The sequence below is a fragment of the Saccostrea cucullata genome, unplaced genomic scaffold (assembly GCF_032062105.1).
Source record: "Saccostrea cucullata isolate Sc308-1 unplaced genomic scaffold, CSIRO_AGI_Scuc_v1 ctg186, whole genome shotgun sequence".
Classification (NCBI taxonomy): Eukaryota; Metazoa; Mollusca; class Bivalvia; order Ostreida; family Ostreidae; genus Saccostrea; species Saccostrea cuccullata.
The window spans coordinates 65,517-78,860 of record NW_026926202.1 but is presented as its reverse complement, the minus strand read 5'-3'; the positions used below and the strand labels follow the sequence as shown (position 1 = coordinate 78,860).

General features: G+C 33.4%; 1 protein-coding gene across 1 annotated transcript in view; it reads right to left on the bottom strand.

The window, feature by feature from the left end:
* Window positions 1-1,211: 1,211 nt before the first annotated feature.
* LOC134271079 (alpha-1,3-mannosyl-glycoprotein 4-beta-N-acetylglucosaminyltransferase B-like) overlaps window positions 1,212-13,344 on the bottom strand; it is a 32,949-nt gene continuing 20,816 nt past the window's right edge. Inside the window, exons 9-14 of the mRNA XM_062753338.1 lie at window positions 7,860-7,974; window positions 7,627-7,757; window positions 7,421-7,528; window positions 7,001-7,194; window positions 5,385-5,646; window positions 1,212-4,884 (exon numbers count right to left, since the gene is read on the bottom strand). Of these exons, the coding sequence (XP_062609322.1) occupies window positions 4,843-4,884; window positions 5,385-5,646; window positions 7,001-7,194; window positions 7,421-7,528; window positions 7,627-7,757; window positions 7,860-7,974 (852 nt within the window). The 3' untranslated portion in view covers window positions 1,212-4,842. The remainder of the gene's footprint in view (window positions 4,885-5,384; window positions 5,647-7,000; window positions 7,195-7,420; window positions 7,529-7,626; window positions 7,758-7,859; window positions 7,975-13,344) is intronic.

Genomic DNA, 13,344 nt, shown 5'->3' with positions numbered 1-13,344 from the left:
AAATATACAGAGAAAACTAAGGTTAATCTGTGTTGGCTAAGACGGAGAGGTGTGCATGTAGAGAACAAAAGAAATACATGTATAAGCTAAATAAAATATTTAATTTTTTTTATCAATTAAGCCCTTACTAAATGATATTTAGCATCTGAAATGAAGAAGTTATGACGTAAGGCGTTTACAAAATATTGTTATTGTGTGATAAATAAGAATCTTCATACATGTATACACATTTAAAATATTAAACAGTCAAATCTTTATATCCATATTGGCATTTTTTATTTGCTTCTGAACATAATTTAATAATTATACAAAAGGGGAAAGGGGTGGGTCGAACCCCCAATCCGAGCATCCTCCTCTTTTTTCTCTTCAGCAGGGGACACAAATCTCTGAAGAACTGCGAACGATAATATTGTTCTCCCGCCTACCTCCAAGTCAATGTTCAAAAGTTAAGATATTCAATGAATTTTTAATATATATATATGGATTTTTATAAAACATTACTTATTTGGGAAAACAAAGAGAGATAACTTTAAAATTTTGGTAAAACTTGTGTTTTCACTATAGAAATCAACAGAAAAATATTTTTAAAACATCCCCCCTTTCCCCGTGCCACAAAAATTCCTTTTTACAGGTAATAATATGGAATGTTATTTCACAAATTCATACCAAAGCTTTTTGTGGGGCATATGTTTATTGACAAAAATTGATAAAAATGCTTATTTTCCACAATTTCAAAGCGATTTACAACTGAAACATTATACTTTATTGATATATTTTTGTTTTATTTATTTGCCTAAAACATAAGAAAAGATATAAGGAATATTTAATCATATCCTAGACTATTTCAAAATATGGTGATGCATGAAACTCCGATTTCAATGGAAAATATCGTCTTCTGCCCTTTTTTCAAGAGCTGGAATTATGGATAATTTACTGTTTAGCACTGGTATTAAGACAATTCATCAATTACCATTGAACTGTTTGTATTAAACAAAGATTTTATAGCCAAAATGCTATTTATATTGAATTAAATGGTTCCAAAATGTAGGCGGGAATCGAGAGTTAGCGTGCGTATTTCTTATCTTGTAACAATTTAATTTCCAAGTTTGGTTAAAATTGGCCCAGTGGTTCTTGAGAAGAAGTTAAAACGGAGAGCAATAAGTCGTTAGATTTGCTCTTTACCTGGTTGAAACACAACTAAAGACACAAAATGATTCATATTCACATTTTATCAATAAGGTGAATTATAAATTGGATATAAAATTCGGCTACTAACAAGAAACATCAAACAGAACCGGGTTACAGATGGAAAATGAACAAGTGACAAGACGTCACTGTACCATGACAACAAGATACCACTCCAAACAACCAACACTACAATATCACCTAGCTTCTTACAAATATACCTGTTCCCAACCTTATTTTTGAAAAATAATTAGCATATGATATGGCTTTAAGAAGTCCCATTACATTTTTAACAATAAAAATTACCCACAACTTCAAATGGAAACAAGTGTTCTTAAAAAAAATCATTTACATAAATAATCATTATAATTAAAAGTACAATCAATCACCATCAAATTTTTAAATAATTTTACGAATCAATTAACAATGGCACATAAATTATTGCACAAATAACACTATTATAAACATTATTGCAGCAAAAAATTACATTTTTAGGTATCTATATAATGGAATGGATTGTAAACACGTTACCTTGTATTAGTAAATTATAAATTAGGGTAAAGTCAGTAGTTTGTACTCACAAGTCTAATTTTGAAACATAAGACTTGTTTTGACTTAATTAATGTTATTTTCTGTAGAGTAATTAAAAATACTTGCTTTCTACACAGAAAAACAGATAACCCCTCTCCCCCCTCCCATTTTGATTGTATACACATTTTTGGTTATAAAATACAAGTATGAACAATAGGACAAACTTGATGTGGATTACCATGGTAATATGGGTAAATGCTCTCTTGTGTGAAGAATAGATCCAAATTTTCTACTTGTCAAGAATTAAATAAATTACTTGATATATAACAAGCCCTTTGTTTTAACCACTTTCCTTCAAACAACAAATTCCAAAAGTCTACAGCATGCAATCTCGGTAGACACAGAACAATACATAGAACAACATGTACATTTTAATGAAATACAAGGTCACTTCAATTCTGTTCTTTTCTGGATTCCATCATTTTTACTCTAAATCTCATTTTTATGTATATTTGTTTTCAATAGTAAGAGCATCTCACCACCAAAGATAATTCTCATCAGAGTAACTTCAAATTGTATAGATATTAGATGAAATAAATATTTAGCATGAAGCTAAGTAAAGAAGAATGTAGCATGTACATGTATCATGCTTCTTTGTTTAATCTTTGGTAATATGTAATAGACTCTTTGGCCGAGACACTGTTCCAGTCATAAAATAAGTACTCAGACTAATCTAGTGAGTGAAAGACCCTGACCATGTAGATCAAGGTTCCACTACAAGGAACTAATAGATACAGTAGTTGAGATTTCCTGTAGATACTGTAGGTGTACATAATTTGGCATATTAAAAATTTAGTGCAATCAATGGATATTTTGTTGTTTGCTTAATCATGATTTAGGGTTGCACATGTCCTTGTCGTATATTGTATTTGTTAATGATTTCTTAGCGATATTCATGAAATAACATATCACTGTCTGTGCCAAAGCCGCTAAAATATGAAGCCCCCCTTGTTGTAAGTATACATACAGTATTTATCAGATGCCAATCTTACCCTTAATCTTTTTCATAACTACTAAAAAACCTTGCCCTTCCGTCAAACTATATATATATATTGTACATTAAAGCTTATTTTTACATCACAATTACTCAGCAATCAATTGCAACCAAACTTACAAAGAAAGCCTTTATAATTATATCCTACAGAAAATTTTTCATTGAAAATCCAAACACCTTTTTCTCAAAAAGGAAAAAAAAAAAGATTTAGTTAGTAAGGGCAAGACTAGGCAAATGTATGGAAGTCTTTGATTTTGCTCTTTGATAGGTTTCAATTCTAAACAAAATATCTGAAAACAGTTCTTTTGTTGCTTTTACATTTAAACTAAGTGCACTTAACTGAAAGCATAAGTGATAAAAAAAAAGTAGAATACAGTGGAATCTCAATAATCTTGAGAGCTACTTTCTCTGTGAATCTTCAGATTATTGAAAGATGCCAAAGTATACTTAAAAACAAGTTTTTAAAAAGTTTTATGAAAGTAAATGATGATACTATTGATTGTACAGGCAACTAGCTTACAGACATGAGAGCAAAAATGCTGTATGAGTCATAATAATCCAGCCATATCCCACAAATGGACTTGCTGTGCTTTATATAGACCTTAGCATTATATGCCTATAAAATAATATGTACAGAGCTCACTTCACTGAGAATCAAACAACATAACAATTAAAATATTTAGTGGTACACACATTTGATAACATATATATTAAAAAAAATCAAAGTTAAATGACTAAGTTTAACGTACTGAAGTAGGGCATACCCCAGCTATGCTTACCCTGACTTACCCTTAGATTGAAACTCGAGAAAGGGTATACTTGATCATACCTCTAAGTGAAAGAAAATCCCTGCTATCTAAGACAATCTTAACAACAAAGATAAAAACTAACAAACAAACAAACTGGAAAATCTAGGAGTTTAACTCTTCACCATGTTTAAACATAATGGTTAAAGGCCCCTAATAGTGGCTCTACACTTGCTATGGTAGAGTATGAGAATACCTTATTTCATGGATAAAAGTACAAGCTACAATTTTCTCACAAAGTCTAGACCCAAACAATACTGACAAGCTATATTTGTACCAAGAATGTCTTACCAATATTCTTCTCCTATACTTTGTGACCTTTTCTAAATAAATACTGAATTTAACCAAACTTCAGATCAAGTATAACCTTCTGTGTTACCTTAAAAACCTAAAATACTGGGCTACAGACACAAATTCTACACCCCAAAACCAAGTGAAATTGACCTTGTCAAAATAGAAGACTTGATAACTAAGAAATTTAAATTTTTGGTTCAGCAAACTTAAGACTGTGCCACAAGACTTCAATTTCATGACTCTAGTCTATAAAAAAATTCCATCATATGGAATTAAAAATAAACATTCAATAGTTTTATCAAAATGCAGAAAACAGTTTTCTTTTTAGAAAATCTCCCTATAAAAATGCAGTGTAAGGATACTGTTAAATTCCTAAAAACATGCAAGGAATTATCAAAAAATTTCTAAGGGGCATGCCTCAAAAGAAACTTGTTTTACACTGTTGAAATGCATGGAAAAAACTTTCACTCATGATTTCATTTTCCAGCAATTGTCATCTCGTCAATATCAAGTACTCTTTAAAATAAGGAATCTACAGTAGCCTCCCAATAAAAAGGGTATTCACTTATGAGTATAAAATAAAACAAATTTCAACAATTGTAATTAAAAAAAAATGCTATTCTTAAAATTTCCCTGTTACAATGCAAAAAATGAAACGTACAAAATGCGACTAGAATCATAAAATAAATAATAGATTATATTAAGATTTGATGACTATATGCAAATGCTAGACTAGTACAATGAATTCTCCATCAGGAACACCAGGAAGACTAAGATCAGTTTGTCCTGAGACAACTCAGCAAATTCACCACCACATTGCTACTGAAGTGGGCTCAGCTCCAGAATGAGACAGTGTTAACACTAGGCAAATGCTGATGCATGTACTATAAGAATGATGTGTAGGCCTCTCTGCAAAAAGCTGAACTGACTAAATGTTTCTGAAGGCATGCAGGAAGCTCTGAAGGACCTGTGTTATCTCTGGGAGGGTACAGACTTTCTCTCTTTTATATGGATCTGAAAAGTAAAATCATACATTTATATATCGTATAAGTAGAAATTTCTCTTTTAATTTTGGCATTATTAGCGATTGCTGAAATTGAATTTCGCTAAAAATTACTTGCATTTTATTTGTAATAGCTTCTTAAATGTGCATTTTAAAAATCGCTAAAATAACATCTCGCTAAAAATAAATTACCAGTTTTTAAAGACAAATCGCTAAATTTGCGTCTCGCTAAAATTTCCACTTATACGGTACAAGTACTACCCAAGCGGTATGACTTTTGTGAAGAAAATTTTGTAAAGTTTACTTTGGTTGCCTATTAATGTTTTATTTCACACATATCTTTAATTCTTACACACGAGATTTACATTCTAGTTTTGATCAAGAGCTCCATGGAAAATATATCAGTTTTAGCATATTGTTTGTTTTGTGAAACGCACTATCGAGTAGCAGAGAGAAATACAGAGTGATGAACCACCAGGCACCAGCATAACTGGGGTGGGGGTGTACATACCTCACTGACAATCATCCAGTTTTCGTTGTTTGCCTCCACCAAAACTTTTATGTATTGAATTTTTCCAATGTCTTCACTAAACTTGATTTGAGCAAGTCCATCTGTGAATGTAGCCACCATATAGAATCCCGTACCGGTTACAGTGAATCCTGCCTGTAGTAACACATCAGATGGAGTAGTGGACTCCTCGGGTTTGATGAGCACGGATCCATTCAGCAGAATATCAGCCTTATGGTCAGGGTTTCCAGTCCGGAACAAAATCCTGGGTGAGAAAAATTTTACAGATCTGTATTGTCATACCATTTTACTTTTTTTTATATTGAAACAGGCATCACATTTAACAACTGATACCTTCAAAGTATTAAATGCACTAAAAATTGTAATGTATGAAGATCCTTATTTTTTTATCCATAAAATATATATTTTAAGTATACTAGGACTCCTTGCTTATTTTCATCTCATAAAGCTGACCCACCACAAATACCTTCTAAACTTGGTGGATTTCATGATGGTGCTATATATAGAGAATAATACATAGCCTTTTCCATATCACATCCTGTACCACAAATACCTTCTAGGGCCTTCGGCCCTTGGTGGATTTCATGATGATACAGTGTGATGTGGAAAAGGGTATGTTTTATTATGTTTATTACATACTCAGTAATAAAATACAGAGCACATTAAGTTGAGAAGAAAATAAGTAAATAATCATGCACGGACTTCTTACATGTACACGGCTTACTGTCTCATACGGTTTTGGTTTGTTTCTACATGTACTTCTATTTCAAATGTGCCCGATCCGTAATTTGAAAATAATCTATTATGTGTTAATTAGATTATCCTTACATTAAAAAAGTTAAAATCAGCCCTGCAGGGCTGATACGGCTATTGTGACGTCAGGCATATCGCATATGCAAAAATCCTGTATTTATTACTAAGTATGTAATAAATATTGAAAATGCATAAAAAAGGCCATTGGTCTAAAGGGTTATCTGGCGATTAGACAATTGATCCATCCTGATAGTCTAGTCATTTGTTGTATAGCTACCTATTCTCTGCTAAGTCTGCACCAGCCTATAGGTATTGTAGATTAATCTACATGAAGGACTCACATTTAACCTAGGTTAAGTACTGTCACACTCAATTGTACCATTAAAAGTACAGAAAAAGTACTTTAAGATATCTTGCGTGTGTGTGTTTATGTGTGATTTTTCAAGGGTAATTAAGAAATGAATTTAATTTTTGAAGATTCATGAGGTTATGAACTACGACGCTTCACGCCGGCATACTTCATGAAGCGCGTTAGCTTTACATTATTTTCTGATAAGTTATCACAAATTACGCCATTCAACTGTCATTTTTAAAGCAAAACAGCGTGCACTATATTTTTCAACATCAAGAGCGGTATTGTGACATAACAATGGAGATTTCATGCTTATTCGTGGTACATACGTAACGTAGTTCATGAGAAAATGAACTGCATTTTTTTTGTAAAGAATCATAACACAATCATTAGCAAGATAAAAAAAATTCAAATATATAGTTATCAGTTACAAAACTATTTAGCCTTATGCCCTCCCCTTACGTAACACAATCATGATTTAGTGACTACTTACTCCTCTACATTTACAGGAGGTTGTAACTTGATCTGGATGAAGTCCCCCTTGGCAGGTGTTGGGGCCCAGAAAACATCCTCCCCGATGTAGGCTTTCCTCAGAGTAAACTTCTGATAAGCTTTCAGGTTTGTGCTTAGCTCAGCCCGAGGATTAGCATGGGCACGGTGTAACATCAGCTTTCCAAAATCTTTCTCCTGAGGATTAGAAAATTAGTTTGAGCTTAGCTACTTGAGTTATCCACACACTAAACATACGTGTTTCTAAGACCAAGTTTTAACACTAATTGAAAGCAAGTCTGACATAGTTAGAGGTTTTCAACTACATAAAAGCCAAAAAAAAAAAACAGAACAAAAACAGAAAATAAAGTTTAGCTACAAAATTACAACAAAACAGAGGGGCTTTAAGATACATTACACTCACCTTCAATTTCTGGACCTTTCCTTTGAGAGAGGAATGTGTCCCTACATGTTGGAAGAGAGAAGGTTTATATCTCCGACGCATTTCTCCTTTCATTCGACTGCAGTGTTTCTAAATTAAAAACATTTCAAATTTAGGAACAAGATGTCACACATAATAAACTTAATATGAGATTGTCTATAACAAAGATCTTTCTTGTGGTGACTTACATGGTCTTTCTCTGGATTACAGACTTTAACAGCCAGGAAATAATCTAACAACCAATCAATGGGCTTGTCCTGGTAAAACATCAGGAAAAATTCCACCACCACCGGCAAATCTTTCGATTTGAACATTTTACCTATGTAACAAAACAGGTAATAGACTGCTCAATCTAATAAGTTCATTAATATAATTATAAATTCCTATAATAAATCAAACTCAGTTAACTTGGGAGGATTACCTATAAAGCCTAAGGTTGAGAACTCTAACAATATCCAGGTAGTGGAGCTCTGCTGTTCAGCAAAAGTCTTCATGATGGTGAAGTAGCCTGGCTTGGATATCACATCATCTTCCAACTACACCATAGATGTAAAGAGAAATAATTACATGTCTGAGTTAGCAAGAAACTGGTGTATTGTAATCCTGATAATGGAGATAATATTTAACAAATCATGCATATAAAAATGTCTAAATCAGTCTACTACCAGGCAAATCCATAAATACAACATTCAACAGAAAAAAGAAATGTAGTAGATTTGTCCTAATGGGACTGACACCCCCTCAGTTACATAAAATGAAAACTGTTAAATCTTAGGTACACTATAGATGCAACAAACCATGCCAGCACTATCAAGCAACACATTCATAGAGGTGCCATGAGTGCATAATGGAGTTTTAAAACTTTTTTTTATATGTTTGCTGATCCTTATAAACTACAATCACTACCATATGCTCAAGTTTAATTTCAATATCCTGGATAAGACATGAAAATGCTGACACTGTGGTCAGTTAGTCAAATGTAAAATGTTGCTTAATTAGGATCCCGCAGCAGTATGTGAAGCATCCATTACATCAGATCCACCTGTGTACCAGGACAAACCCAAGCATTGAATTTGTTAGTTTTGGAAGCAAAAAATGTAGATCATATGCAGCTTCCATCAAACTATACACTACTGAGTAGGTTTCCACTGATACATAATACCTCTGAGTTTGCTTTTTATAATTTTCTTGGAGATGAGCCAGGAATTAGCCTATACACTGAAATGTCACTAAAGCATGAAATGAACAAAAGGGGCAGCATCTGAAACATGCATCAACATAAGTATCCATAGGTACCTGTAACTCTGACTTAGAAGCCAGAAACTGACAGCTTTACCTTGTGTCTACAGACAGATGGACGGACAGGGTGATTCCAGAATATCCCCCACTCACCAAATAATTATCTAATAAACATATTTCATAACACGCATCTCTTTTTTTATTCAAAAATTTCCTAATAAAATCTATATAATTTAATATTCATTCATTTTCAGTATTGTTAATTTACTAAACAACTTACATGTGCATTACAGTTATAAAAAAAACAACATAAAGAACATGAACAAATACAAGAGGCCCATGGGCCACATCGCTCACCCGAGCATTGTGGCTAGGAAAAGTAGAAATTGGTTTACTACTGAAAAGTTTGAATCCAAAAGTTTGGCCCCGCCCTACCCCCGGGGGTCATGATTTGAACAAACTTGAATATACACTACCTTGGGATGCTTCCATATAAATATGAGCAATTATGGCTTTGCTATTCTTGAGAGAAGGTTTTGAAGATTTTTAAAGAATTTTCCTATATATTTCTATATAAAACTTTGGTCGGCCATTGTCGCCCCGCCCTACCCCCGGGGGTCATGATTTGAACAAATTTTAATCTACACTACCTGGGGATGCTTCCATATAAATATGAGCAAATATGGCTTTGCTGTTCTTGAGAAGAAGATTTTTAAAGAATTTTCCTTAATATTTCTATATAAAACTTTGGTCGGCCATTGTGGCCCTGCCCTACCCCTGGGGGTCATGATTTGAACAAATCTGAATCTACACTACCTGGGGATGCTGCCAAATAAATATGAGCAATTATGGCTTTTCTGTTCTTGAGAAGAAGATTTTTAAAGAATTTTCCTATATATTTCTATAAAAAATTTTGGTCGGCCATTGTGGCCCTGCCCTACCCCCAGGGGTCACGATTTGAACAAACTTGTATCTACACTACCTGGGGATGCTTCCATATAAATATGAGCAATTATGGCTTTGCTGTTCTTAAGAAGGATTTTTTAAAGAATTTTCCTATATATTTCTATATAAAACTTTGGTCGGCCATTGTCGCCCCGCCCTAACCCCGGGGGTCATGATTTGAACAAACTTGAATATACACTACCTGGGGATGCTTACATATAAGTATGAGCAATTATGGCTTTGCTGTTCTTAAGAAGAAGATTTTTAAAGAATTTTCCTATATATTTCTATATAAAACTTTGGTCGGCCATTGTGGCCCCGCCCTACCCCCGGGGGTCATGATTTGAACAAACTTAAATCTACACTATTTGAGGATGTTTCCCCATAAGTTTCATCTTTCCTGGCACAGTGGTTCTTGAGAAGAAGATTTTTAAAACATACCCCCAAATTTTCAGTAATTCTCAATTATCTCCCCTTGAATGAGGACGTGGCCCTTTATTTGAACAAACTTGAATCCCCTTTACCCAAGGATGCTTTTTGGCAAGTTTGGTTGAAATTTGCCCAGGGGTTCTTGAGAAGAAGTTGAAAATGTGAAAAGTTTACAGACAGACGGACAGACGGACAGCTAGACAGACGGACGCCGGACAAAATGTGATCAGAAAAGCTCACTTGAGCCTTTGGCTCAGGTGAGCTAAAAAACAAAAAAGAACTTAGAATAAATTTTGAATTATTTAAAAACACTGTAACTTTGGATTTAACAATTAAACTTCTATGCATTGTAATAAAAAAATGCGACAAGTTCTTATACCAATAATTTAATGACTATCCACATAAGCAACGTTACTGATTTTCCTTGTTTTTGAATTTTAAAATATCCAAATAGCCAGTAGTCAAACACAAAACTAAAACAAACATTATTAGTATATCAAACTTGTTAAGGTTGTATTGTTAACATTACATGATGTGAGGTGGACAAATTTACTCACATATGTGATACAAGTATTGCTGTGATACATCAATGTTAATGAATACAACAAAACAGCACTCAAATCTCAGCTCAAATTACAATACAGTCATTAGTTTACACAAATACACTGTACATGACTACATGTATATGCAGTTTAACACTACAATTTGCATGCAAGTTATACATGTAAGATCTCCACTGTTTTGTCAATGAATATGAAATTCATCCATAAATTGGTTCTTAAAACAAGACTTTGGTTGTAAGAAATAAAACTGGATTTTGTTTTTGATCAGTTCTTTGCAACATCTTATATTTGTGAAGAAGTTATTTGGTAATTATAATTGGGATGAAATTTTCATGAATTCTTGTTATTGCTTTATATAATCTAGATACATAAAAAAATCAAGAGTGAAATTTTCACAAGCTGTCTGTCTCATGTAATTACAAGAAAATTAAGTTCTCACGAATAAAAGTGATTCACGGTAAATGAAAATCATTATCCAATGACAACAGTTGTGATCCTTTTTATCACATGTTTATGCACCAACAATTCCCAGATGTTTATACCTATATAGTTCCATATTGATAAAGACCCAATTTTTTTACCGTACGGTTACCTGAGGAGGGGGAGTGGTCAAAGTAACAGTGGTGCTATTTACCTGGAGACCCCCAATACCCAAGATGTCAAAAATCTGTGTATATGTAGCATTACACAGGAAGTCTGTGTTTGGTAATCAGGGTCAACATTACGTGTTTTGTTTCTGGTTTTGAGTGAAACTACGTAAAATAATTATTATGTTCCCCAAACGAAGTTGGGGAACATATTGTTTTTACTCTGTTTCTTATTATTATTATTATTATTATTTTTCTTCTTCTTCTTCTTCCTGGAACTTTTTTGTCCGGGAATGATCTTGTAAACTGTTCGTCCGATGTAGGTAAAACCTTTTTAGGGTTAGTAGACATGTTATGTAAATTTGCGTCAAGGTCATTTTGCGCGCACGTGCTTGCAAGAGCGTGCACGTGCAACACGTGAAATGACCAATATAATAGATATAGCCACAACTGTTCTATTTTTAGATGAAATGCTTTGAAACTCATAATGTGAGGATATATTAGTAGTATAGACATGACGACATAGTGAAAATAGCAAGATCTCACGCGCATGCACGTGCACTTCGCTCTGATTGGCTGCAACTAAAGTCTCAATATCTTTCTTGTTTTTTGAGGAAATCCTTTGAAATTTTGAACATAGCCATGCATTTGGATATCCTACAAAATGGAATAAAGCAATTATCATGAAAACACGTGCATGCACGTGCGCTGCAATCTGATTGGCTTAAACTTTAAACAGCTATAACTCCCTCGGTTTTCAACCAAACAGGATGGGATTTGGAACATAGATAGATATAATGGACTTCTACAAGTAGGTATGGTCAACATGCACATGCATACACATGCGTGTACATGTGCTGCAATCTGATTGGCTGAAACTTTAAACAGCTATAACTCCCTTAGTTTTCACCCAAACGGGGTGGAATTTAGAACATAGATAGATGTAATGGATTTCTACAAGAAGGTATGGTCACCATGCTCATGTATGCACGTGCGTGCACGTGAAATGTGTAAAATCAAACATACACTTGAATGAGCGTATTTTTAAAATAATTTTGGATTAAATACTTTAATATTCAGTGTATTAAAAATATAGATTGTGTAGACAAGATGATATGGTCATGACGCAAATGCATTCACATGTGCAAGCGTGCAATGCTAAAGTTTAAATGATTTTTGTACACTTCTTTGTAAATGTTATTAAAATCTCAGATGCATCGAGTTTGTCTTATTTAATGAAGCTTACAGGGAATATGGCACCAAAAGGGAGTTGGGGAGCGTTTGGGGAACATCTGTAACGGTCCCCGTTACAATTAGCACTAGTTTTAATATGGAATTTATTTGTAAACTAAATGCTTTCATCGTAATCATAGTAATGTTTTGAAGGAAAAAAAATAATAAGATTCATGTATATCGTTTTAGAAAATGTTTTCCTTGCATAAAAGAAAAATTCACGAGTAAAAACTACAAATCAATAATATTTATCTTTTTTAATCTTCAATAAAAGAAATCAATATTGATTTAAAAAGTCTGACTATTGAAAAAAAAAAAATATTGATCCACCTATTCGTCGTGCATGTGAACATGCATTTACTGCGATCGGAATGTTGGTTTTTTTTTATGGCTAACAATGTTGTCCAAAATATTCCATATTTTTTATTCTTCGTGTGTTAACAAAATTTTATTGTAAAAAAAGACTTCTTTTCAGAATCGGTCACTATTAATTATCTTCACATTTTCATTACGTGTATATTCAGACGCTAGAGGAAATTCGAGCATTAATTCTGACATCAATTTCTGTGCAACATCGTGCGGATTGTAGCCATAGTATATAAATATTGCATGTAGTTGAGTGTAACATTGAAAATTTTCACCATTGTCAACCGAGGCGCAGCCGAGTTTGACAATGTTTTTTGAGGGGTGAAAATTTTAAATATTACACTCAACTACATGCAATATTTATTATATTATACTGAATGTTTTATACAAATACATATTACAGTGAACCGTGCGCGCATAAATTCCGCGCAGTCGCTATTTTTTGGAATACCACCCGTCGTCAAGCAATGGTGACTGTTGCTATGCAGGAGGGCATGGCTTCATTATTCAGCGGGGAGTAGTGTTTTTTATCAAATGTTTCTCG